The sequence below is a fragment of the Rhamphochromis longiceps genome, linkage group LG11 (assembly GCF_057381845.1).
Source record: "Rhamphochromis longiceps isolate RC_006_pf linkage group LG11, R_longiceps_female_GT1.1, whole genome shotgun sequence".
Taxonomy (NCBI): Eukaryota; Metazoa; Chordata; class Actinopteri; order Cichliformes; family Cichlidae; genus Rhamphochromis; species Rhamphochromis longiceps.
This window is the reverse complement of record NC_140567.1, coordinates 14,538,876-14,566,684: the sequence shown is the minus strand read 5'-3', so window position 1 is coordinate 14,566,684 and position 27,809 is coordinate 14,538,876. Positions and strand designations below refer to the sequence as shown.

Genomic DNA, 27,809 nt, shown 5'->3' with positions numbered 1-27,809 from the left:
ATTCAAATTCAGTTTCTGATGGCACAGATTTCTGCCCATAATAGTGCCCCTGTATTGACCTGATATTAATATATATATATATATATATATATATATATATATATATATATATATATATATATATATATATATATATATATATATATATATATATATATATATATATAATTGCTGTATCGAACAAAACCTAATTGTAAATCAGGCGCCATACAGAAAATCACGTGCTGCCTTCACGTTACCCTGTAAAAGCTGGCTATTACTTTATTCGACATGATTGTGGGACAGTTAATTGCTATTAGTCTGAATAGTAATTTTGAGGTCATAAGTAACATAATAAATAACTTTGGAGATGTTTAAGGAATCAAGCACTGGGCACGAGGAAAGTAAATATTTACTGTTTGATTTGCATTTTCGCCTCCTCTGTGATTTCCCACCGTGCGTGAACGTGGCGGGGAAGTACGACGGTTACTGACAGCTACACTTTCTCTGCATACTTCGAAAAATGTCGATTTCCGAGGAGATGTACCTGCACTATCACGGACTGATTGTGCCCAAGGAAACTCACTCTTATGAGAGTTTGGAGTTTGCTCAGGGATTCAAGTTTGAAGACGACGACGTCCTGGCTGTTACCTACCCGAAGTCAGGTGAGAGCTTCTGTAAAACACTCAAGCGGCTTTTACTTCACAGAAAACTGATGACTAAACCTTTGTGATGGTAGAATTTGATGATAGACGCTGCACCTGCGCATTTATCTGTGTAAGTGGTGTCAGACAGAGCACGCAGAGTCTGCGGGTGAGGGTGAAAATAAATGAGGTTCGCGAGTGAATTGTACGCCGTTGTTGTACAATACAACAGTTGTTGTACAGTACAACAGTTGTTCTGCCAAAAAGTGATTTCCGGTATTTGCCAAAAACTGATTGCTCGTATTTAAACTGCTATAAGTGTTGGCCTATAATATGTGAAACATATGTCAAATGCATCCCTTATGGATGACATAAAGTCATCTTGAGCCACAAACAACATTAGTGTAAGAAGGTAGAAGCCGCAATCAGTTTTTGGCAGTGACTTTTACGTAACCTTTATTTATGCAGTTAAAAAAATGTCATTAACATTAAAAATGTCTTTTGTAAGAGTAAGCTGGCCAAGAGGACAACAGAAATGGCAGCAAATATTACAATAGTTCTGTAAAAATATTTTAAGTGGGGATAAACGACCAAATTGGTTATAATGTAAGTACAATAACACAGAGTTGTAAAGATACTTGAAAAACAGATAATTTTTTAATTCTATATATAACCCCTTTGTAAACCCTGTTCACCGAAGTCTGTTTACGAACATACGTAAAGATATTACACATAAAAAATACACGGAAACATTGGAAATCAGTTTTTGGCAGGCAATCACTTTTTGGCACAACACCGTCCTTGAACAGTTTGCTGCTCAACCTGAATGTTTACTATTACCAGTTTGCCTTTGAAGGCTAGAGACTGCATAAACCTATATATGTGGTTAAGTAAGCCTAGATACTGTGCACTATGCAAGAGTTATGCAAAGTTTTTCCAGTCACTCCAAAGCCGTGTGTCAACTGTTATGATATTGTGAAAAATGATGCAAATGGCTGTGGTGAACACGTACTTCAAGAAGAGGGAGGAACATAGAGGGATGTATAAAAGTGTATAAAATGTGCAGTTTGAAGGAAATGGGAGTCTGCAAGGTAGTGGCAGGTGAGAATGTAGCTAGGCAGATGAGTCGCTGAAGTTGAAGAGCAAAGAATGTTGCACAGAGTTCAGAGAGGATTTAAGATAGCTCTGGGTGGAAGGCAAGGGTTATCAGATGTCTGGGAAAACTGCGCAGAATGTATCCTCTGGATAGTTTCCAAACAACAAGTAGACTTGTTGTGAAAAGAAGAACTACAGGAAAGTATCCAAAGTGAAGAAAGACCTGAGTACTGGGAGCTTGTCATACAGCAAAGAGAGCGCTTATGAAAGGAAATGGTTTATAATGAGTTGTATGTGAGGCTGCACACTAAGAAAAGAAAATGGGGCTTGTAACAACTGGCTAGTCAAGACAAGGTAGAAAGGATGTCCAGCAGATTAGCGTGGTTAATGATAGAGATGAAATATACCAACAAGTGAAAAGAGTGTGTTGAGATGATGGAAAGCACTGCACCTGGCAGTCATGTGTGTGTATGATGTGCAGGATCTTTAATTGGAGAGCAGTTACAAACTGTGCTCACATTTACTAAGACCGATTTTCATAAGCGTTCCTGATACTAAGCACCGGTTCCCACTATTGTTTCTGTTAACCCGTTATGCAGTTATACTTGAAGACCTGGGCCCTATTTCAGGAAGCCGGTTTAGAAAACTCAGAGTGAAAAACGATACTCAGGGTTGAGTAACCCCGAACTGTCCAACTCGGAATATTCGGTTTCAGAAAGGCTGATAACAATTAGTTCAATCAACGCGGAGTTGCTTTAACCCCAAGTTAAACGCGCGCACAAGGATACATAAAGCCCTGATTAGTGGAGCACAGATTAAGCGAGTCACCATGGAGACGGAGGGAAAGAAGGCGCGGTCAATGTATTTTACAGCACTTGAGGCCGAAATTCTGATGGCAGCATATGCCGATAACATGCAAATTTTGCGGAAAAAAAGTAACACATCCTCAGCTGCAAAAGAAAGGGAGCATGCATGGCAAAACATAGCCGACAGAGTCAATGCGTGAGTGTTAATTTAAACATTGATCTAGGGATTTCCACCCATTTAACACGTTATTTTATTATATTTTATTTTATTTTATATTTTATACATTTTATTTTGTGATGTGACGTGAGCGCAGGTGCAACCCAACAGGCCCCAAACGTTCCTGGCAGCAAGTAAAAATGAAATATAAAAATATAGTCCAAACAGGTAAGGTGTAATTGTATTATGAGCCATAGTGCTTGGTCTGTTTGTCCGATGTAAATCAATTGCAGTTAGAGGCTACATTAATTTCCCCTCTGTAAGCACTTATTGAAATTATCTGAGCACATTACAATTACATATTTGCTTACTCTGTATGCTCAAATGTGACCCGTTATAGCCAACAGAAAAAAAGCGGAGGCCCGAAAAACAGGTGGAGGTCGTCCACCACCACCACTCACAGAGGCTGAGCAGTTGGCTTCCATATTTGTGATAATGTTGGCAGCATCACATATGATCTTCACAGTGCAGAGAACACAAATTAGCATCCATTACTGTAATAAATAATTTGTTAGTTTGAAATGCTACAGGGAGCTATGTACCTGTACATTAATGCTGTGGAAAGACTTCCTGTTCACATAGTCTCCTTCATTTACTGAAGGAGCAATGATTGGAATGTGAGTGCCATCTATACAGCCAATCACGCCTGGGAACCGTGAGAATAAATGTAAAATTTAAGTAGTAGTTCAAGTATCACCACATCATGAATTAAGTTTCGTTCATCCTGCTACCTGCAATTTTGTGGCATCCCTCTTTGATAAATCTTGTGGGTCTATGACCGGGGAACACCACAAACGAGTACAGGAGACGTTTCAGTGCAACTGTAACATTCCTGACTGCCCGACAGACGGTAGCCTTGGAAACGTGCTCAGCGTCACCAATATTATACAGAAAGCTCCCGTTTGCAAAAAACCGAAGTGCAATACAAATAATATGTACAGAACTGAGAGGATGTCCGCGATGTGTCACATGAGCAATATTAGGCCTGAGGATGTTATTCAAATAAATTATAGATTGTGCTGAAAAACGGTGACGTTCACACAGAAAATCATCAGGAAATGATAAAATGTCCAAACGCGCTCTAATCACTCTCTCCCAGCGGAGAGCTCTGCGGAGAATTTGGGCTTCAACATCTACTGGCTCTTCAAGGAAGGGGCATGCCATGTCTGACACTTCCTACAGTCAGGTTTCTGACAAAGAGGCGGAGAAGGTCAGGGTTAGTTGAAGTAAACCTGCTAGGGGGCAGGTTAGCTTCACGGAGTGTGTCGTCATAGTAACTCACTCAGAATCAGTGTTGGGTAAGTTACTTTAAAATAGTAACTTAGTTACATTACTAGTTACTTCTCTCAAAAGTAACTCAGTTACTTAAAGTTACTCATTACTTTCAAAGTAACTAGTTACTAGGGAAAGTAACTTTGGTTTTACTCAGAATTCTCTTGTTAATGTGTTTCTTCCATAACTTTGCCAGTCTTCTAGCTTGCTTACTTGCCACAAGTGCACTGTGCCACCTACCAACAGAAAGGAAAAGATAATGTGCACATTTCCACGAGAGAAATCCCACGCCTGGACCGTCATTGACTGCTGCCATGATTCTAGCCTACGTCACAGCGTCATGCGCGCCTTTTACATCCAACACAAAAACTGCAGTCGTGGTGCTTTCGATTGTACTCAGAACTCGGAAATTCTGCCTTCTGAATACGAAGATGTAGGTAACACCAGACTGCAGATGAGCTGCATACAGGGCTGGACTGGGACAGAAAATTGGCCCGGGCATTTTGACTAGAGACTGGCCCACCATTATAGGAAAAATCATAAAGCCTTTGAATGAAAATAAACACTGTTGTGACAGTGATGTTCACTGTTTTGATGGTATATATGCATCAATCTATCAATCGTTTGTTGTAAGATTCAGATAATTATTTTTTAAAAGCTAGACATTTTAAATGGGAATAAGAAAGAAAAGTATTTCCTTGTGCCCCCCTCTCCCTGTTAATGCCCTACCTGCCCCCTTGGCCACACTTTGCTAGATCCGCCCCTGCACAGTTACCAGCTGTCAGCTACTTAGAAAAGGATCCTGGTGTTATTTGTCTCTCAGAAACAGTTCATAACTTCCCTTCAACTCATTCATGTCACCTAAAAGGTAAACCTGTTTCTCCATCACCTGTTCAGCTCTGATGCTTCAGTAAGGACATCTCCTGGTTTCATCTTCATGTTTCCCTCTCACCAGATAACCAAACTGATATCATGACCAGCAGCTTTACAGCTGTGGCTCCAGCAAACATCAGCCGATATTAGAAATTAATATTAAATAAATTCTAACAATAGCTGATCAAGCTTAAACGTGCTGCTGTTGTTTAGCGCGACATCCGCTGGTTTCCTCTTTTGGCGCAAAGTGAGCGATAAACAAACAAGAGAGAAAAGCCGATCAGCTGATCATTGATCAGTTTTCATGATTGAAGTAGAAACAGGAGAGGGAGGGAGGGGGGAGAATGAGAGAAGAAGAGGCAGCTGTGCAGCGTAAAGACACAGAATAACTCCAGCTTTGTGCCTTTTTCATTGTAGCTGAATTACGGGACAAACTGTTCCTTTTCACCTCAATAAGAAACGCCTAATATTTTCTCTGAATACCAGACGGGACGGTTGGCAACTCTAATAACTTATGAACAAAATAAAGTTCAACATCAGTATCATAGCACCACCCAGCTGTATAGAAACTCCGTCATGCTAGCTAGCACGCAGTACGGAAAAAGTCAGAATAACGAAAATAAACTCCACCTAAACTTGGTTCATATCTGACCCAGAGAGACTGCAGGTCATAACTTCTTACCTGAAGTTCAGTTCACACTTGGACCGGCGGCCGCCTCGGGTCTCTTTTCCTTCTGCGTCCTCTTTCCATCCTCCACCTGCTGCCCTCCACCACTTGCTAATGTTACTGAATCTGTGGAAGCTCCATAGCCACCACACGAAGTAACGAGTAACGAGCCTATTTAAATCCCAGTAACGACTAACGCGTTCCTGATTTTGGCATAATAACTAGTTACCGTGCTCGTTACCACAATAATAACGTAGTTACTGTAACGCGTTACTTAATAACGCGTTAGTCCCAACACTGCTCAGAATTAATCTAAACTCACTTTGTGAAACCGAAAACCCAGAGTTTTCGTTAACTCAGGGTATACTTACTCAGAGTTTGCACTAAACCGGCTTCCTGAAATAGGGCCCTGTAGCTCATACTCATTTATTTTTTTATTGCTATTTCTTCAGGTACAATCTGGATGCAGGAGATCCTCCCACTGGTGCTGAATGGGGGGGATCTGACCCCCATCCATACCATTCCTAACTGGGAGAGAGTCCCATGGCTGGAAGAGAAACAACTGGCACGGGTGGTGGATAAGCTGGCATCTCCACGGGCACTGGTCTCACATTTTCCCTACAACCTCATGCCCCCTTCCTTCTGTACCTCCAAAGCAAAGGTAATGACTCTGTGTGATATTCCCAATGTGTTCCTGATTGTGTAAGAGACTTTACACACACGTATGTTTTTGCACTCTTTCTGCTGTAGGTGATCTACGTCATGAGGAACCCAAAGGACATCATGGTGTCTTCATACTACTTCCACCAGATGGCTGGCTTCCTTGAGGATCCAGGAACCTTTGATGAGTTCATGGATAAATTTCTTGAGGGCAAAGGTCAGAGATCACATATGCACAAGAGGAGACATGCAAGAAAATCAATATTTGCAAGTTCTATCACAATAGTGGTTGGATCTGTAACTGGTCAGCCAATGTCTGCTTCATTTGCAGTGATGTTTGGAAAATGGACAGACCACATGAAGAGTTGGAGAAACAGTGAACTGGGAGACAGAATAATGTACATTACATATGAAGAAATGGCTCAGGTAAAACACTTCCAATGTTTTCACTGAAAGGAAAGTATTTCATGTGAGGTTTTTTTTTTTTTCTTGACTAAACTACCAGACACAGTGTCTCATAGTGCACCGCATTGTCAGTGTGTGCGTGCACACTATGAGAGACAGGTGTAACAGAGAGCTGCCATTACCTGCACAGAATAAATATTTTAACTCACACTTTCTCTTGTTATATTTTCAATTGTCATATTCTGCATTGAAGTAAACAGAAAGTAATTGGAGGACTGTTGAAACTTTTATTCATTATCAGGTCATCAGCTGAATTACATGAGCAGCTGTTGTTAGCTGTGTGTGTATTTGTGGGTGCGGTTGTCTTGCTCAACTTCAGCCTGCACCTCGTCACTACGGCATTCGCCTACAATATACAAGTAAAGAAAGCGATCTATATCAATATACTAGAGCTGGGCGATATGAGATTTTTTCATATCACGATATGTTTTTTTCATTTCAGGCAATAACGATATCTATCACGATATAAGCCAAATAACTATATTTGTTAGATTTAAATGTGCCGTTGCTCACAAGTAAAATGTGAAATAATCAGCAGCTTGTTTTGATTTAAATATTTATTTCCCATAATAAGTTCAACAGGGTAGATGTACTAAAGGAACATGAGACTTTTTCAGATAAATAAAGGCAAATATTGCAAACTACACAAAAGGCAGCCGCTAAAGCGTTTAAGTTTCAAAATAGAACAAACGAAACAGACTAAATTGTCAATTCCACTTAGAAACAAAATATTAATTCTAAAAATAAATCTTAGTTTGTTTTACAGAAGAACAGACAAAATTGACTAACTTTTGTCAATATCAAATAAACTGAGAACTAAAAGGAAATTCTCAATCTCTCCTTGTTGTATAGCTGAGCTTTTCAAACAGTTTTAACAGTTACTTTAGTCTGACAAAAGCCGAATGACGAATTAGTGCTTCCAGTCAGAGATTGAGCATGCACCGCTTTATTGCATTTCCAGACTTGCTTTTGGCACAATTTACAGTGCGCGCTACTCTGTTTTTTGTCAGACTTGAAATAGCCGAAATACCTTCACACTACGGAGCTTCTATGGCTCTTCCGTTCGACAATCTCTCCGGCATTGGAACCATCATCTGTTTTCTCTTCAGTCACGCTCTCGGTTGATTTTTCTCTAGTCAGCACACTCATTTCCTCCGTTACCCGGGCGGCACGCCGGCTGGCTGCTTCCCAAAACAAATACACATGTGCGGCTTGGCACTTGTGCTGTACGTAACAAGTCACGTGACGTGACGCTGCGGCTGCGATTGGTTCGGCTCTGCGCTACTTAATTTGGATTGGCTGTTTTTTTTTTTTGTTTTTTTTTTAAGAGGACAAGAGCGGTGAGGCCTATCGCAATAGTTTAATTTTTCTATCGAGAAAAAGTTATTTCGCAATACATATCGTTATCGTTCTATCGCCCAGCTCTACAATATACAAATCTGTTGGTTAAATAACATGAATTTTTGCAAACATAAATCATAGTAGTCAGCTAGAACATCATAGAAAGAAATAGTTTTTTCAGCCTTTTACTCACCTCTGCTGCTTCCTGGTTGCAATGTTATGATCGGGGAAGATTGTGCCCCAGGCAGTGTTGGGAAGGTTACTTTTAAAATGTATTCCACTACAGATTACAGAATACATGCCCCAAAATGTATTTTGTAATGTATTCCGTTACGTTACTCAATGAGAGTAATGTATTCTGAATACTTTGGATTACTTAATATATTATCATGCTTTTTACAACTGCATGAATGTACTGTTGCTGTGTGATTTATTACTATTACTGAAGGTCCGTGGCTCCGAACCGTAGTAAAGGGACCTCTGGCTAATACGTCGGTTCCGAGTCGGGCTCGTAGCCGAAAAATAGAGACAGAGAGAAGCGTTGAAAGGCTGCTCCAACGGAACTTATTGTTTCGGAGGAAAACACGAACACAGTGTACACTCGAGTCTTAATAGCTTACTTACAACTGGGCTCGTCAGGCACTCTTCTTGGCTGCAGTGGTTATTATTGTTTCTGCTCTGTGAAAGCTCGTACTTTTCCACTCACATTTTTCTCCCTCCTTCGCTCACAGACACATAACAGGTATGGCAGTCCATTCTCCCTACAGCACGGACTACACTGCCATAAGGCTACATTCTTTAGGCCAATTAGCTTAGCACGAGAACAACAACAACAAAAAAGCGCTCTCTAACCCAGGAAACACACAGTCGCAGAGAGAGCGCGTCACCATGGCAACCGTAACGCTGCCGCCTGGAACAACAGAACATAGCTGTCAAACAAAACCCAAACAGTCCTGACCCGCCACAATATGAAACAGGGAAGTACCGCCGTGTAATCCATTTATTTCAACAAAGTAACTGTATTCTAAATACCACCTTTTTAAACGGTAACTGTAACGGAATACATTTACTCATATTTTGTATTTTAAATACGTAACGGCGGTACATGTATTCCGTTACTCCCCAACACTGGCCCCAGGACCCGCAAACAATTTATTTGTTCCGGGAGGAGAGTAAGGCACGAGTATAGGGTATGGGAATTTATTTATTCATTCATTCATATTTATAATAGGATTATTGTTGGTTATTATTTTAAATGTGGCCTAAGTTGGAAATGTTTGTAAATAGTGTATTTTTATAAATATTTCTGTGTTACAATGCAATTTCTTTTGTATCATCTATAGTCCTGAGTGAAACCTGCAGAATGGAATATGCTGTGAGGTTATTTAAACCCATCTATTCCATTCAGTCAAAGACTCTTTGGTTCTTATGTTGGATGTCTGCTTCCATGGCCACTCGACCAAGCTGACAACTGTGTTTTTAAAAATTGTTACTTACCTACATCTATATTGTGTTTTGAGTAGGGGTGGGACTCAATTAAAAGAAAGTTAATCTAATTAACTAGAGGTTTTGTAATTAATGAATTAATCTTGATTAATCACATTTAATCGCACAAGCAAATGTGCCTCAAAGCGCAAATGTTTTTTTTGATTTAAAAGGGTTTTAGTGGGCGACAGAATAAATAATAGACATGGTCATGAAAATTGTAAACTCAAGCTCTTAATTTCTGGGGGAAAAAAAAAATTAAACTGCATTTCAATTCAAAACAGAGAAGCAAAAATAATATCTCTGGCCAAAATTGGGCAGACTTTAAAATAAAATACTGTTATAAGTACATTTTCAAAATGGTATTGTCTTTCAATAATAATGATAAAAATTTCAACATAACGTGCAGTTTTTCTTCTTAAAAAAATAAAGCAGAAATATAAAAGGTTATTTGACCAGTTTCACCTTTAAACTGTGAGTAACCTTAGCCAAAATTATTTTGTACATTCCGCTAAAACAGTGTGATCATCGACTATTTTAGTGCAAAAAATAACAAACCCATTGGACGCTATTCCTGCAGCAGGGCTTCAAGGCTGGTCCAAAACTCTTCTCGCTCTCCGCTTGCAAGATGCTTTAAATCCTTAAAGCGTGGGTCAAGCACAGTAGCTATCTTGAGCCACTGATGGTTGAGTGTAGCTACACGCTGGGATAGGTCCTTTGTGAAGGCAGTCTTAAATTTCACCATGTAGTTTGAGTTATCATTGGAGACCTCCATGGTGTGACGCAGGTGGCAGAAAGCAGGTAAAACCACGGAATATAAGACATATGGCTCACCTCCAAGAAGCTCAGTCACAAACCTGTAGTAGACAGTTCAAGAAAATAATGTCCTAAATTCTTTGTTTAATGCTACCGCATCCGGGGCAGCCGATGCGCCAGTATTGGGGAACAAGGATGCTGGTGAGAAGTGGGCTACTGGCCGAAGGAACCGAAACATCATCACACCGAAAGTGGAAATACAAATTTGAAATCATTGCCAGAACTACTGAACTGCAAAATCGACATCAGAGCTTTATCCAAATTATGACTCACAGGATCAGGGCAGACGGTCGTCAAACCATCACTCAACGATGACCAGATGGCACTCTACTACTCGGGTGGAGAAAAACGAAAAGCAGGAGTTGGCTTCATGGTTGCCCGTCGCACAGTCAAGAGTGTTGTCTCATTCCAGCCAATCTCCAATCGCCTTGTAGTGCTCACCATCAACGGTAGCATCAAAACCCACCTCATTACCATCTACACACCAACCGAGACAAATCCAGACCCGGCCAAGAACAATTTCTATAACCAACTACAACACACGTTGGATTCAATCGGACTGGGTGGGAGAGCACGGGGTCGGGTCATTTTGGACATGGTGTAATGAACAACAACGGTTTGCGCCTCTTGTCCTTCGCCAACACCAACAACTTCATCATCGGAAAAACACCCAATTTTAACATCCAAAGAAACATCAACTCACATGGCAAAATCCAACAGGTGATGACTCAGCGATGTTGGATTACATCCTGATTGACTCCTGTTTCCGTGATAAATCTTCTACTACAAAGAGCCAAATGCAAATCGCACCCATTGGCAAAGCCCAACTGGAAATGCCTGTCAGATCCCGCTTACAAGGCAGAATTTCAAATAGCATTATCCAGCCATTTTGCTGCATTGGTGCCATCCGAAGATGTCAACGTCAAAGAGCAACAAGTTTTGGACGTCATCATGGAAAGCGCCAAAGACCTGTGCCATCCCACACGCTGCCGAACACAGCCGTAGATATCCGACGAATGTCTCGATATGGTAGATGAAGCGAAATATGTGAAGCTGGTCGACTTTAAACGATATCGTCAGCTCAACAAGGACGTCTGACGCCGATTGAAGGAAGAACGCGAGGCTTACTGGAACCAAGTAGTGGCTGACTTGGAGGAAGTGGCCTCAAAGCATGAGTGCCACACCATTTATCGAATGCTCTGATGCCTGAGTAGAAAAACCAAATCAACAAATGACAACATCTGAAAGGCTGATGGCACCTTTGTATGATCATCAACTGAGCGGTTACAGTGCTGGACGGAGCCACAAGGACCACCAGCAGAGCCGCCACCCATCGAAGCACCAGAGACCCCGATGGTCCGATGATGAGTCAACCCTGGCAAAGGTGAAGACAGCCATCGGGACTTTGAAAAATGGAAAAGCGCTTGGTGTGGATGCAATTACAGCGGAATCGATCAAGGCTGGCGGTGATGTTCTTCTCCAACAAGTGCACCTTCTTCCGCAAAAAAATGTGGCGCACAGAGACGATTCCAAGAACATGGGAGAAGGCCATCATTATCCCAATCTTCAAGAAAGGCAACAACCGAGAATGCCAAAACGAATGCGGCATCAGTCTGCTCTTGATCAGTGGAAAAGTCTTCATGAAAGTAATTCAATCATGCCTGCAGAAACATCGCGAACAAACGAACCGCAAAGAGCAAGCCGGCTTCAGATCTCACCGCGGGTCCTGTGACCAGATGTTCAGTATTTGCCAGGTGAGGAGCAAATTTTATGTGGGAAACGGACGGTCATCATCTTTATTGACTTTCAGCCTACATTCGACTGCATCGATTGGGCAACACTTTGGATGACACTGGAGACTGAGCACATCCCACCGAAAGTAATTAAGCTCCTACAGGAAAATTAGAACGGATCATTGAGCCAAATTCGCATCCGAAACAAGCAGTCGACTGAATTCGCCATCCGCACAGGAGTCACCTTACTGCTGCTCTTCAACATCATGGTTTACACCATCATTTGACCGTGTAGTAACATCCTGTGTGAGTGGCTCTTTCTGTTGCTCCAGTCTTGTTTGCTCCTGGTGTAGTTCCTCCATATTAGCAGGGGTGTCTGTAATGCATCTCATTTTGCTTCCCTTTCAATATCATAAGGCTGTTCAATTTTACTTGAAATAGTCTTTCGGCACAGCAGTTGAAAGTTGGATCACCTGATGCTAACTGTAGCACATTTTCTAACCCCCTATCTTCTACCACTGATAGTAGTCTACAGTCCAGAGCAATCCTTTTATGCGAGAGTTGGTAAGTTTGTCCAATATTGGCTTACTAATTTTGGTTCTGGGGCCAGTCATTTCATCAAATTTGGACTGTTCATATGTTTTATTGTCACTGCCAGTGCTAGGTTCTGTGCCTCCTGCAACATGTTTTGAATTTGGATGGTATCGTAAGGTTGAGGTGCTTCGGTGGTACGGAAACTCCTTTTTGGACAGCTTGCACAAAACCATGCTTTTATCAAGGCTTCTGTCAGGTAGTCTTTTGAAATGAAATTTGCCTCCGATCAGTCCTAACAATGCGCGTTCTTCTTCTCCCTTTTTGTACATCTGATGTGTGCATTAGTGTAGTTGGTATTCCAGGAAATTGTGCATTGACAAAAGTTCCCCTTTGCTTGAAATGCAAAGTGTGATTAAATGCGTTATTTTTTATTTAAATTATATTAATAAATTATTTTACATGTTTAAATTCCCATCCCTAGTTTTGAGACACAATTTCCCACATATTTTGATGCTCCACCTAAAGGCCCGAGTGCACCAATGTTCCCTCTAAGCTGCGCACATGCACAATTGCGCACTGCTGGCACGGTCTCTGCGCACAGAAAATCTGTGTTGTGCACAAAAAAAAATCTAACCTGAATTGAAATTAAAATTAAAACTTTAACAATTCTGTTTTGCAGTGTTAGTCAGTGAGTGATTGGCTGCTCCTGTATGGGATTAGAACGATGCCACCATATTCCATAGTCCAGCCAATAATGCCATTTACATTCGCAGCTAATCAATGTGGTTGACAGGCTATGACAGCGTCCTTATGTGCCGACACCGGTGTTTTAGCTAGCAAAGCGGCGTGGCTTATGTGGAGTGAAGCCACATTAATGACAACGTGTACAACCATTGGAGATGTGAGCAGGACAGACGAAACAATTGACGGAAAAAGTGTGGACTTTATACCAGTTTTTAAATTGTGTTGATAGGCCACCTAAAACCAGAGTTATGATAAAAAGATATGCAATGTTTGGTTTTCTTCCTGAATACTATCGTTGTTTATATTTACTGCGGGAAGAAACGGTAAAAACTGTGTTTTATAAGGAAAACGCTCGAAAGCCTGTGAGCAAAAACAAAACCAAAAAAACCCCCACCCTTTCCTATTGGTCGAAAAATATACCATGTTGACCAATCAAAAATGATATGGCAACATGGCATTTATTGTTTAGGAAGGGGGGAAGTTTTAGGAGTGACCGCAGTGTTTTGCCAGGTGAGTGATTTGCGACGTTTAGCACAAATCTTGTGTAGTTAGCGTGTTGTCTTGTATAGTTAGTGTGTAGTGTAGTCAATAGTTTTGTTGTGTGTGTCAGAACAATGAGGCGACTACTGAATGTTACAGGTGTTACAGGAGTGATACATCTCCTGTTGTCAGGCAGGTATCAGGCTGTTGTTCTCCTTTATCTCATAGTGGACAGAAATAATTTTTTGGAGTGACACAAATAATTTGTGTGGCATCAAATTTGATGCAGAGCAGCTGATTGTTCTGTAAATAGTTTGAAATATTTATTTTTAAAAATGCCTTGGCTACATTTTTAGGTAAACAGCTGCAAAAAACTCCGTTGTTTGCAAAACTCAGTTACTTTTTTGAAGAAGTAACTATATAATTAATTGCCCAACATTGGTCATTATATACTGTATTTTGCAAACAGAGAATTACAGGACTCTCTCCCAGACCACAGACTCATACTCATAATTCAAGTCAGAGCTTTATTTAAAAAAGAAAGAAAGTTGTGTTTTCAAAATTGGAGTTAGAGTTATTTTCACTTCCAATAGTGTTAACATACTAAACAGGTCATGAACAAGATTTTTTTTTTTTCAAATTTTCATTGTCAGTGTGCTGAAGCAGTTAATTAAAAGTAGTCTAACATAAATGCTTTAATTTGATTATTTTAATAAACCATGTAACTTGGATGGATTCGATGTTGGCGTGACCACAGTGCACACTTCTAATGTTGCTCACAGTGGTCCAAGGGACCGCGCAGGGAGTTTGTGTGTTCGCTCAGACACATGAAAAATTAGAGGGAACATTGGAGTGCACCCTCCACATTTGTCACTTTGAGCAAAACAAACCCAGACTTATGTCTTGCCAAAACTTGAAATTGTGACTTAAACTATTCAAACCCCTGACCTTTCAAAGTTTGCTCATGAAATGACTTTAGAATAAGTTTTCAATAAAAGCCAAATTTAAAAAAAACACTGACTGTTTCACATTATATAACGAGCGTGTTTCTTCCAGGACCTGCCTGCGGCTCTCAGGCGTATTTCTGATTTCCTGGGCTGCAATCTGACTGAAGAAGTAATTCAGAAGGTAGCAGAGCATTGTTCTTTCAAGAGCATGCAGAACAACAACATGTCCAACTTCAGTCTGATCCCCAAGGTGTACATGGACCATGACAAATCTCCTTTCCTAAGAAAAGGTGAGTTTCCATATCCCATTATGACACATCTGACTGGGTTGAAAAATTAGTGATATTGAACACAACACACCAACTTGGACGCGTTTGTTATCAAAGATGTCTTTTCAGAGTTTCTTCCATGGTCAATTTCTGTTCTCATCAGGTGTTTTTATGTTTATGTGACTCTTTGCATGTGTGTTTTTGTTGTCAGGCAATGCTGGAGACTGGAAAAACCACTTCAGCTCAGAGCAACTGACCCGATTCACCTCTGTGATTTCCAAAGAGCTGGAAGGTGAGAGCTTCTCTCTGCCATGGAGCTTGGATTGACCACCATCTGAAATAGTGAGATGGAGAGATCAGGAGTGGTAAAGACAAAATCGAGACCTATATCGCGAGTAATGTTATATTTCTTATAGGAGGCACATCTAGTATACATAGAGCTGCCCCAAAAAAACAAAAGAGTGCATCGACCAGCACAACAAATTTTGGATCCTTCGCTCTGATTTAGCGGTGAGTGCAGCGCATGCCGTTGTGAAAGGGCCTTTATGCTCCGCAGTGTGACTCACAGGTCCCAGGTCAGCCCTGACTTTGTGTTAGGTAATACTAAAGTAATAATGGGATTTCTGGTATATCACAGCTTTATCCTTTCAACAGCTACCGGAAGTTAAGGGACCTAGCTTATAATGAATATTCATATGGAAATCCTCCAGCTTCAAACTATATTACCCTTCCAGGACCTGCAGCTCAGCAAAGCACCCCTTCGACAGCCCAACCCATCTGTCTCTGATTGGATTGTTAAATTTGTGATTGACCTGACATTGACCAATCAGCTGAAAGGAAGAAGAATTTGGTCAAAATTTTTAAGTTTAATATATAGTTTTTTGCTTTGCATCTGTAACCAGACCTTAAAAAACAAATTTGTAATGTGTAAATATTTTTTTACAAATACAAATCTCTTTTACATTGACACAAATTCTCTTCCATAGATGCACAAACATAAAATTTTCAGATATTTGGTTTACAGGTTACAAAACTCAGTTCACAACTATGCTGTCTGATTTACAAAATATTCGTACTTGTAAAATATTTATAATAAATATTTTAAAATATTTATAACCACAATTTGAGCCCATAAACTAGTGCCATGAACTAGTGGTAAAAAACTAAATTGCCGCAAAATGACGTCACTTCCGGTTTCGAACAGGTCATGACGGACATGCGATAGTTCGCGCTGATGGATGTAGGAAGTGTTACAAACAGCTGATCGGATTGGCAAAGCGTGTTTCTGTAATATTATGTTTTTGTTGCTACAAGTGCTTTTTATGAAGTTTTTGCAAAGCTATATGTAGAAGGAAACTGTGACCTAGGGCAAGCTGATGGAATAAGATGTAAGTACAACTCCTCCGGTTTCATATGCAAAAAAAATTATTGCGCTAGCTTACGTGGTTGCAGTGCTACCGGGATTTAAAAATAGTTATGTAAAACGGAGCGTGCCCGCTCCGACCGGCTTTAAAGGGTTAATATATATTGTTTTTTAGTGTGTAATACTTATTGCATGTTAACCTTGTATATGATTAACTTTTGCCATCTAGGACCTCCATATTCTGGATCTGCATGTATTTGACATTTAACTGGTACAATTTTTAAAGTTACTGAGCATAGCACATTCACGGCACAGTCCACATGTTTCTGCTAATACAAAGTTATGATACTGCAATCTTAATTAACATGGATGTAATGTTGTATTTAATTTGTTGTTGAGAATTTTAACAAGAAGATCAATAAAGTCATTAACAGTAACTTGTTGTCTTATTTACTTCTTTTATAGTTTTGATGAAATAGTAGTCAAATTTTAAATGCTAAACATCATATTGTTCTCCGGACGTATGATAGACACACAGGCTTGTTTTTATTTCAGCTGTAGCTGTAATAACAAGAATGATGGATGAATCTTTGAAAAGACACATTTCTGTTGGATTTTGTAAAAATAAGGCCTACAAATAAAGCTCCATTCCCCTATATCTGTAACGGGGTTGCTTTTTTTCTCTCATAATGAATCAAGCTACTTTAGCCACTCTGCATTCCTCTAATCTGATTTTCAAGCCTGTACATTATGTGTACATAGTGACTCAATGTGCTCTAATCACCACTTATATATTACAGAGCTGGAGCTTTTAGTCAGCAGGCGAGCTCACACAAGTTGATCCTTCTGGGATGTTGCAATGGTAGACTGAAAAAAAAGCTAGGATACTAGATATAAAAATGCTTTGCTAACTTTATGGAGCAAGTCAAAGCTTGAAAATGCCTTGCCTTTTTATGTTTTGGAGAAAAGTTATTTGCAAGCATATTCAACTTAAAATGCAACAGCTATGCAGATTTGAAGCTGCTAGCATATACAGGTGTGCTTACAGCAACATTTTATGATGAACTGTATCTTGGAGACAAATGCAAACACATTCCTACATGTCAGACCACAGGGGTTGGAAGCCCACACAGGACATTGGGTAGACTAAAGCAATTGTCTGTCTTAAATGAACCATATCCAACAAATGTTGCACCAAATCAGCCGTGGGCTTTCAGTAATAGTAATAAATCACACAGCAACAGTACATTCATGCAGTTGTAAAAAGCATGATAATATATTAAGTAATCCAAAGTATTCAGAATACGTTACTCTCATTGAGTAACGTAACGGAATACGTTACAAAATACATTTTGGGGCATGTATTCTGTAATCTGTAGTGGAATACATTTTAAAAGTAACCTTCCCAACACTGCATATACTACGTTATTAAGTTTGTGTTTAGGAATTCTGTCTTTGGGATGAAAGACAGAACTCCTATAATATTTAAAACTTTACTTTCTGTATTTTGAAAATACACACCATGCTTATATGAATCAAAATTTCAGTGAGTCTTCTGCAAAGAGTTAGCAGCCAGGAATGCTGCAAAAATCTGAAAGTAATCAAATTTGTATCTGGAACAAGCAAAGAATAACACATTCCTGAACTTTCACTCCAAATGCAGGATAACTTGTATTTCTTTATAAACTAAAGAACTACTGGTGTGAAACTTTTTCCATTAATACAGTCAGATCCAGTATACTAATAAAAAGATCACATGTGGACAAATAGGTCATCAAGGAGAGGAGCCCATTTTTCACGCAGGATTGTTTTTCGGTAAGAAAAAACTGAATAAAAAGGAGGACGTACAAAACGAATGGTATTCACTCATTTTTTGCTAGTTCAGCTCACACGGCCCAATTTTTTTCTGTCTCTCATTTGTTGTCCCTTGAGTCCAATAAAGCTGTCATTGTTGAAAAGGCACAATGGTCACAGACACAGACATAAACACAGGCACACACACTACTTGCTTTTACGAGCTTGCTGAACAACGCTGTAGTGTTTACACTGTCGTGCTACTTTGCTGTGGTTGTGAATTCCAGTGAGTCATATCAAGCCAGGCATTATACTAACACGGAATCACTCCAACTTTATGTCAAGACACAGAAAGGGAGAACATAACTTGATGATTACAACCCAACAAAATTTCAAAACCTATGACCAGTCAGTAATGTCTGCAGCATGAGGTTGTTTATGTTTTATTTTCTTTAAGTCAGTTTTACTACATAAAGCCAAGAGTAATCGAATAAAAAGACAGTATACTATTTGAGACCAACCCGTGGTCATTAGGTCTTGGCTTCAACCTCTGAAATATAAAAGCAGTTTGGAATACAAAGTTCCCTTTCAGGAAGGTATACGTACTTGGGGGAGAATGGTCCAATCATGCCAACTAGATTATTAAATAAGGAGGTGCTCAGGGAAAGGGCACTGACTACGTAACAGGAGAAAGTCTCTAACGAAGGATAGGAGAAAAGTACAGAAGACTCACTCATCCAGAGAACTGTCATGTCTGCCACTGAGTACATTAAGTACCACGGTCTCCTCCTGCCCCTGGAGGCCCACACCACGGAGAGCTTGGAGTACGCCCAAAATTTCTGTGTGGAAGACACTGATGTGTTTGCCATCACTTATCCGAAGTCAGGTATGTGTTTGTTCTCATATCTGTTGTCGCTTTTTAGCTTTTCTAGTTGTCTCTGATGGTTTTTGTTGATAAGCTTTAGTTTCCACATTTTATATATGGAGGAATTTATTCCTGTATATTTAAGAAATTTGTTTTGATGGCAGCAAAACATCTCAAAAAAGCTGAGATTTGGGCAAAAGAACACTGAAAAGGGAAGTGACACTAAAAATAATCACATGGAGGAGCATTTCAAAACTTATTTGGTTAATTAGCGACAGGTCGTCAGCAACATGACTTGGAATCAAAAGATCATCTCAGAGAGGCAGAGTTTCTCAAAAATGACGCTAGGCAGCGGTTCCTTTCTGAAAACAGCATTCACAAGTTGTGGAATGGTTTCAGAAAAATGTTCCTCAAATTAATGCCTGCATATCTGAAGGTGTGGGGGTCTGTGCTTATGGAGTGAGTGCTTGCACATCTGGAAAGGTGCCTTCAGAGCAGAAAAGTAACTTTTAGTTTAATTTTTCTGTGATTTTCTGCCTCTTTTTCTGTGATATCCTGCCTTTTTGGCCTAAAGGGACCACCCACCATTGGAGAGGAACTCCTCTAATAAGCACATCAGGGCTTAGGAGGGTAGCTCAAATAAGTCAAACGATATAGACCAAAAGCAAATATCCATTACAGAGCACATAAATGAACCGGCTTGGTCTCAGAAGGATATACAGGTTTCAGAGGAACATACACTGCCGTCCAGGCAATATCTTTTTCAGGGAAGGTCTTGCATATTTCAGCAACATAATGCTAAACCACATACTGCAGCTATTACAGCATAGTAGAAGATTCTACTTCAACTGGCTCCTTTCAGTGTGGAAGAGTAGCAGCTCTACCCTGAGGCACAATCTCTAATGGAGAGACCAGCCTCCCTTCAGAGAAAGGCCATTTCTGCCAACTTTCTCAAACTTAGAGGTGCTGATTCTCATTCCCACCACTTCATACTCAGCTGTAAGACAGGACAGCAGGGGGAAAAGTGGGAATTTCTTGAAATTCAGAGATTATACATAATGTCCTTATTTATTTAAAAAACAAACTGGAGTATACTCTCTGTATCCCATTCAGAGGTTGCATGAAAATGCTATGCAGTTAAGTGAAGGCTCAACAAGTTAGCTTACTGTTTGTAATAATGCACCTTGTAGGACTGGTAGAGAGCAGACTGTGGGCTTCATGGTCAGTTTAACAGACAATGATGGTGGGAATATTATTAGTAGTCCACTCACTGAGCTTGACGTTTATAGCAGCTTCATACTCTGTAACATCTAGCATCTCTGTTGGCTAAATCCATAAACAACAGTGAATCTCAGAGCAGCAGCATACCTTAGCTGATCACAGCATGTACTCAAAGAAAAATCCTACTGGAGCTCACATTGGGAATTGTTCTTATGTGATTCTTTTCCCTATGCCCACCACTCCAACAGATCTTAGCATTCCCCCACCTACTAAATCCTAATGTAATGTTGGGCTACATAAATTTTTTCTGTTTACATGTTGATGCAAAGTCACCCATCTACAGTGCAGGCAGCAGCAACAAATGTAAGGCTGAGTTAGCTTAGCACAAAAATAGCTGGTAGAAATGTTTTTCAAAGAGCTGTTTTTTTTTATTTTTGTACTGAGGGTACATTTACATCCAGTATAAGTACACATGCTTTACGTATACTTGGTCAAAGAAGTTGAATCATCTGGACGACCCTTTCAAATTTTGATTTGTCAGACCTCTGGAAAATCTTTCACTTAAGTCTTTGTTAGATGAAGTCAGCCTCAAAGAAGACAACAGCCTTTCTGGATCTTTTTTCCCTTGCAGGGCAGGATGTTGTTTTGAAGTTGTGGTGCAATGACAAACTGTGTTCAATGGCATTATTTCTCAGAAGGGTTCCTGAGCCCGGGCATAGTTTCCAATACAGATTGTTATTTCACTGTTATTTCTTCAGGTACAATCTGGATGCAGGAGATCCTCCCACTGGTGCTGAATGGGGGGGATCTGACCCCCATCCATACCATTCCTAACTGGGAGAGAGTCCCATGGCTAGAAGAGAAACAACTGGCACGGGTGGTGGATAAGCTGGCATCTCCACGGGCACTGGTCTCACATTTTCCATACAGCCTCATGCCCCCTTCCTTCTGTGCCTCCAAAGCAAAGGTAATGACTCTGTGTGATATTCCCAATTCATTCCTGATTATATAAGAGACTTTACACTCATTATGTTTTTGCACTCTTTCTGCTGTAGGTGATCTACGTCATGAGGAACCCAAAGGACATCATGGTGTCTTCATACTACTTCCACCAGATGGCTGGCTTCCTTGAGGATCCAGGAACCTTTGATGAGTTCATGGATAAATTTCTTGAGGGCAAAGGTCAGAGATCAAAACTGCACTTCTATTATCACCAGTAGAAGAGTGGTTGCATGTGAATGATTTGCCAATTTCTATCTTATTTGCAGTGATGTTTGGAAAATGGACAGACCACGTAAAGAGCTGGAGAAACAGTGAACTAGGAGACAGAATAATGTACATTACCTACGAAGAAATGGTTCAGGTAAAACACTTAAAATTTTTTTTGTTAACAACGTCTTCCATTGTTTTCCATGAAAGGAAAGCATAACAGATCACTGTACAGAACACTTTATCTTCGAGCATTGTGTTGTCAGTATGTCTGCAATATTCCCAATAGAAAAGGTTATTTTAACATTCTTGCTGTTAAAAAAACCCTCAAAGTTCATATTACGTTTGGACGTATAGTATTCAACTAATAAAACTCAGACTTTTTATCGTGCCAAAAATGTGAAGCTTAAATCACTCAAATCGCTGACCTTTCAAAGTATGATCTTAAAATGACTTCAGAATGAGCTTTCATTAAAAGCTAAATTTGAAAAACACACACTGTTTCACATAATATAACAACCGTGTTTCTTCCAGGACCTGCCTGCATCACTCAGGCATATCTCCGATTTTCTGGGCTGTAATCTGACTGAGGAAGTCATTCAGAAGATAGCAGAGCATTGTTCTTTCAAGAGCATGCAGAACAACAACATGTCCAACTTCAGTCTAATCCCCAAGGTGTACATGGACAGTGACAAGTCTCCTTTTCTAAGAAAAGGCGAGTTTCCATATCTTCTATCAAAAGTGTATTTTTAGATTTCTTCCCAGAATCAATTTCTTTTCTCATCAGATGTTTTTATGTTTATGTGACTCAAGCTTGACATGTTTTTGTTGTCAGGTATTGCTGGAGACTGGAAAAACCACTTCAGCTCAGAGCAACTGACCCGATTCACCTCTGTGATTTCCAAAGAGCTGGAGGGTGAGAGCTTCTCTCTGCCATGGAGCCTGGATTGACCACCATAGAGATCAGGAGTGGCAAAAATCCTGGCCTGTTATTTCAGACCAAGTAATTCATGCGAACTGAGCCAATATTCTTAAACTTATTTATGGTTTCAATATTAGGACCATGAGTAAATAGCATTAGAAGTAGCAACGTTTATTCACATGTCTTCTAATACAATTAAACCAGGATTCAGAAGCCTCACTGAGTCCATTAAAGTTCTCATGACTGGCATGCTTTAAATTAAATGGAGACTATTTATAGATACAGATAAAACTAGCTTGACAAAATATTTAGTGTATCCTGATATAAATCTGAAGCCACAAGCACTGGACATTAAAGATTGTACAATTTGTGCTGATTTACCCACAAGGAAATACTGTTGCAACATTTGAATTCCTCACAAATTAAAGTGAGATTTTTATACCTCTATACTGCTGTTTTAATTTTATTTTCCAGTTCACATAATATGCTGAAATCTGTCATTTTTTAGTAAGCACTTTTTAACTTATTTTTATCTCTAATAATTATTTACATCTTCATTATTTTAATATGTTATTTTTTGGAGGGGGGAATTGAATAACTACTTTAGATTTAACTTAAAAAAAAAAAAAAAGTAAAAAATTATAATTTGCCCAGTGAGTCTAAACTCATGCACTAAAATGTACTATGTGAATACTTAATTTCTGTTACTTTGGTATTATTTAATCATAAAATACAGGTTATCGCTTATTTGTGTGATAATTTAACAGAAATGATGCCTAGCAAGAGGAGTAAAAATATAAATCTGATGTCTGAATGTACTGAAAAATGTTGGTAAAGTCCTTCAGATTAAAAAAACCTTTTTTTTTCAGGACCATTTCTTTTTAGGCTAATAAAATTGGTGTAAGAATTTATAATCTGATGTAGTCTCAGCCTTCACTGATAAATGATGGCTTTTCCACAGCCATAGCAGAGATGCTTTTATTTAGAGTTGCTCTTAATGTAAACCAGGTGTTATTACTTTAAGTGTAATATACTTAATTAAAAAAAATAATGCAGGGCAACTTTAAAGGAAAATGTGTTACAAGAACAGTCTAGAATCTAGATTTTAGATTTATTGTTATGTATGGTCATTCTTGGACATTTTCTTTACTGCACCCTGTGAACTCCTAGATTGCGCACTTGTTCTTTGTTTACCTCAACTTTGGACTAAATGAAGAAAAGGCTCAGTACACCTGGAACTCAGTGTAATTGGCAATCGAAAAATATAGTTAAACATTACATGAGCAATTACAGACTTTGCACCACATAGCGTGCACTTCATCTACTCATAATGCACCAGATCAGTACCAGATGAGGAGTCTCGTAATACCTGATCCAGCTCGAATTTGAGCCAAATGTGCACAAATTTTATTAGATTAGAACGTTCAGTGTTATTCAAATCATATTCCTTTTAGAAACTATTGAACAACAAAACAGTAAAATGGGAGACAACAGTGGAGAAAAGTTAGCTTTTTTAAAAGTATCTATTTTAAGATAAATGAACATATTTGTACATTTTGTTTAATTAATTAATAATTTATTCTGAAAATATATAAATTTTTAACAGCATTTATTTTAAAAACTGGGTAGCTGAGTAAGTTTAGTTTGGTCTGTGGGTTTTGTGCTTCATTACAGGTCTTTGAAAAGAATTTAATGACATGCGAGAGAAATAGCTGTCACAGCATTATTCATGCCCTCATGATCATGGTGCAATCAGCCGCTTTTAGTTTAATATAAAAAAATTGAGATAATTAGTAATAGATTAGATACATTTTGACTGCCAGATGAAACAAAGACAGAGAGGGAGTTCTGGAACAATTAAACTCTTTACTATGTCGATATGTCAGCTACTTCAGATCAAGTATCTACTGTTAACTGACTCAAAATTCTTAGATTTAACACCCCCCCCCCCCCCCCCCCCCCCAAAAAAAAAACCCCAACAAAAACCTGCTGCTCCAAATTATTACTAAACTTAACAATGATTTGATTCAACCAGTAGATGGCAGCCAAGTATCCTCATGAACAAAGCACAGTAACCAGCTCCTCATAAAACACAGACACAGTGGCTCATCATGATGCTTTTGTGCCCTAATATAACAGCGTGAAAAACAGTAAAATGAAAAGAAAAACAAAAGAAACAAGAAATCATTTTGCAAAATGAAACCTTTTATTAAATAAAATACCATTGTGTGTGTTTCTACTGTTTTCAATCTGTTTTCTTAAACCTTTTGTGTTTTGTTATATATATTTGTTATATTTTTTTGTGTATTTGCATATTTTGTTCTTGTTATTTGCACCTAAGGGGCCTCCACGAGCAAGGCAAAGTAAAAGAAGCCAAACTCAAGTGAGCTGAATGTGACAAAAATGTATTTTTTGCAGAACTGTGCAAACCAATTCACATGAATATATAATACTATTAATAACATTGTGCAAAAGAAGGCTTACAGAACAGAACGCAGACAAAACGAATACAACAGTTTTATATATAAATGAATAAACCAAATCCTTCCTAACTTGTATCAGCTCTATACACTAACAGATTTTGTTACAGAGAAACTCTGAGTTAAAGAGTTTCTTTTTCAAGTTTGTAATAAAAACAAAAACAACCAAACAAATTAAATATTTAACCAACAAAACCATTTTATGCATAATACTGCACATTTTCTAAATCGTGCATAACATATTACCAAGTTGTTACCAGTTATAAGTTCATTAATTATCAAAAACTCAAACAACACTAGATATTGAATTTCTATTAATTTGGTTCCACAAATCAGTGCAATCTTACTAGTCATCATAAAATAGACTTAATTTCTGTTCCTGTTTATTTAATAAATCTATTTTTATTCTTTGGTGTAAATGCTAAAGAATAAAAATAGAGTTTGATATAAATATATACTTGTGTGTATTTTTTAAACAAATCAACATAAATTATCTTCTCTTTATAACTTAATTTCATACCACTGCCACTCTAACTGTCCCATGCAGCCTGTGGGTTGTTTGCAGTACGTGGGCGCATACAAATCAAATCAAATCAAATCAAATCACTTTTATTGTCACATCACATGTGCAGGCACACTGGCACAGCACATGCGAGTGAAATTCTTGTGTGCGAGCCCCACAAGCAACAGAGATGTGCAAACACAACAACACAAACGAGCAAAATACAAGAATGGCCAACCTGAAACTAATAAATATATGTACAATATATAATAGTGTATGCATTTCTGGATGTGTATACTAAATATTTTCCTACGTGTGTGTGTGTGTGTGTGTGTGTGTGTGTGTGTGTGTGTGTGTGTGTGTGTGTGTGTGTGTGTGTGTGTATACACATTTTTACAAATTAAATAGTAAAAAAAAATAAATTAAAAAAAAATAAATAAATAATAATAATAATAAAATATATAAAATATACAGAGTTGAATATGTGCAAAACAAGTGGCATTTATATACAGTGTGGAGTGCATAATGTTGAAGTTCCAGTAGTGAAGCTGAGGTGTCTATGACGTGTTCAGCAGTCTGATGGCCTGGTGGAAGAAGCTGTCTCTCAGTCTGCTGGTACGGGACCGGATGCTGCAGAACCTCCTTCCTGATGGAAGCAGTCTGAACAGTTTATGGCTGGGGTGACTGGAGTCCTTGATGATCCTCCCCGCTTTCCTCAGGCAGCGCTTCCTGTAGATGTCTTGGAGGGAGGGAAGCTCACCTCCAATTATCCGTTCAGAGCACCGCACTACTCGCTGGAGAGCTTTGCAGTTGTAGGCGGTGCTGTTGCCATACCAGGTGGTGATGCATCCAGTGAGGATGCTCTCAATGGCACAGTGATAGAAGGTCCTGAGGATGCGGGGGCTCATGCCGAATCTTTTCAGTCTCCTGAGAAAGAAGAGGCGCTGCTGCGCCTTCTTCACTGTTTTGTTTGTGTGTACTGACCACGTAAGATCCTCAGCCAGATGTACACCAAGGAACCGGAAGCTGCTCACTCTCTCCACAGCAGCGCCGTTGATGGTGATGGGGGTGTGTACTTCTCTGCACCTCCGGAAGTCCACTATCAACTCCTTTGTCTTTGCGACGTTGAGGGTGAGATGGTTGTCTTGACACCAGTGGGTCAGGGCGCTGACCTCCTCCCTGTAGGCCGTCTCATCACCGTTGGTGATAAGACCCACCACTGTAGTGTCGTCCGCAAACTTCACAATGATGTTGGAGCTGTTAGTGGCTGTGCAGTCGTAGGTGTAGAGTGAGTACAGGAGAGGGCTCAGTACACACCCCTGTGGAGCACCAGTGTTCAGTGTGATGGGGGATGAGGTGATGCTGCCCAGTCTGACCACCTGGCGTCTGTCAGACAGGAAGCTAAGGATCCAGCTGCAGAGGGAGCTGCTCAGTCCTAGATCCTGCAGTTTCCTGTCCAGCTTCGAGGGAACGATGGTATTGAATGCTGAGCTGTAATCTACAAACAGCATCCTCACATACGTGTCTCTCTTCTCCAGGTGTGACAGGGCAGTATGTAGTGTCAGGGCTATGGCATCATCAGTGGACCTGTTGTGGCGGTATGCAAACTGTAGAGGGTCCAGTGAGTCGGGTAGTGCAGAGCAGATGAAGTCCCTGACCAGCTTCTCGAAGCATTTGCTTACGATGGGGGTCAGGGCTACAGGTCGCCAGTCGTTCAATGAGGAGATGGTGGAGGATTTGGGTACAGGGACGATGGTGGCCATTTGAAGCAGGCTGGGACTACAGACAGAGAGAGGGAAAGGTTGAAGATGTGCGTGAACACTCCAGCCAGCTGAGCCGCGCATGACCTGAGGACACGTTCAGCATCTTCGCCACATGATGGGCCCTCTTCCTGACTAAACCAAAACTAATGATCATATTTGTAACTTTTTCATTTTGGCCTACGTTTTGTTTTTCCGTTGGCATAAAACACGATGGAGCCACTCCAGTTATGTCCTGCATTATCCATTGGAAGGAACATTTAATTTGTCAAGTTTTCCATCAGTGACTATCATTTAAGAATTAACTTAAAATACATTTATCCATTACGCTCAAGATTTCTAAGTTTATTTTCTGATATTTATTTTTGTGAGACGTTTTTTCCCTCTGTATCTGCTAAATGCAAACATAGACTTTAGCAATCATTGACTCAAACTACTAAATTACTTTAAAAAAAATGTTGATGCACTCTCCTTAATTATTGCCTATTGTCCTTCAGTTTTTTCTGATGTTTCTTTTTTTACATAGTTAAAGTTAAGTTAAAGTAGTTTCTGGAACAGCTTCTCTGCATGTGCCTCTCCCCAGAGTTCTGACACTATTTCAATTACATGGTGGCCTTTTGTCCCCAGGGGAAGAATTGGGTGTGTGTGGATCTCAAAAAGTAAATG

At 39.5% G+C, this 27,809-nt stretch overlaps 3 protein-coding genes across 3 annotated transcripts in view; 2 read left to right on the top strand and 1 right to left on the bottom strand.

The window, feature by feature from the left end:
- The window catches only part of trak1a (trafficking protein, kinesin binding 1a), a 346,028-nt gene that overhangs the window by 175,540 nt on the left and 142,679 nt on the right, over positions 1-27,809 (bottom strand). The window lies entirely within an intron of this gene.
- LOC146658702 (sulfotransferase 2B1-like) lies at positions 448-16,818 on the top strand. The gene is made up of 6 exons (XM_085422423.1): positions 448-644; positions 6,006-6,214; positions 6,304-6,430; positions 6,545-6,639; positions 14,868-15,048; positions 15,239-16,818. Exons 1-6 carry the CDS (start codon positions 503-505, stop codon positions 15,352-15,354), a joined length of 870 nt encoding a protein of 289 aa, XP_085278549.1. The 5' UTR covers positions 448-502; the 3' UTR covers positions 15,355-16,818.
- On the top strand, positions 18,935-22,430 carry LOC146658701 (sulfotransferase 2B1-like). The gene is made up of 6 exons (XM_085421730.1): positions 18,935-19,070; positions 21,029-21,237; positions 21,326-21,452; positions 21,539-21,633; positions 22,014-22,194; positions 22,315-22,430. The coding sequence occupies exons 1-6, from the start codon at positions 18,935-18,937 to the stop codon at positions 22,428-22,430; spliced, it is 864 nt and encodes a 287-aa protein (XP_085277856.1).

Bases quoted from the DNA above. Each gene is read 5' to 3' on its own strand.
- LOC146658702 (XM_085422423.1), top strand. From the start codon at position 503: ATGTCGATTTCCGAGGAGATGTACCTGCACTATCACGGACTGATTGTG. The intron at 6,431-6,544 runs GTCAGAGATCAC...CTTCATTTGCAG, and splicing joins TAAATTTCTTGAGGGCAAAG to TGATGTTTGGAAAATGGACA. The intron at 15,049-15,238 runs GTGAGTTTCCAT...TTTTGTTGTCAG, and splicing joins ATCTCCTTTCCTAAGAAAAG to GCAATGCTGGAGACTGGAAA.
- LOC146658701 (XM_085421730.1), top strand. From the start codon at position 18,935: ATGTCTGCCACTGAGTACATTAAGTACCACGGTCTCCTCCTGCCCCTG. The intron at 21,238-21,325 runs GTAATGACTCTG...TTTCTGCTGTAG, and splicing joins TCTGTGCCTCCAAAGCAAAG to GTGATCTACGTCATGAGGAA. The intron at 21,453-21,538 runs GTCAGAGATCAA...TCTTATTTGCAG, and splicing joins TAAATTTCTTGAGGGCAAAG to TGATGTTTGGAAAATGGACA.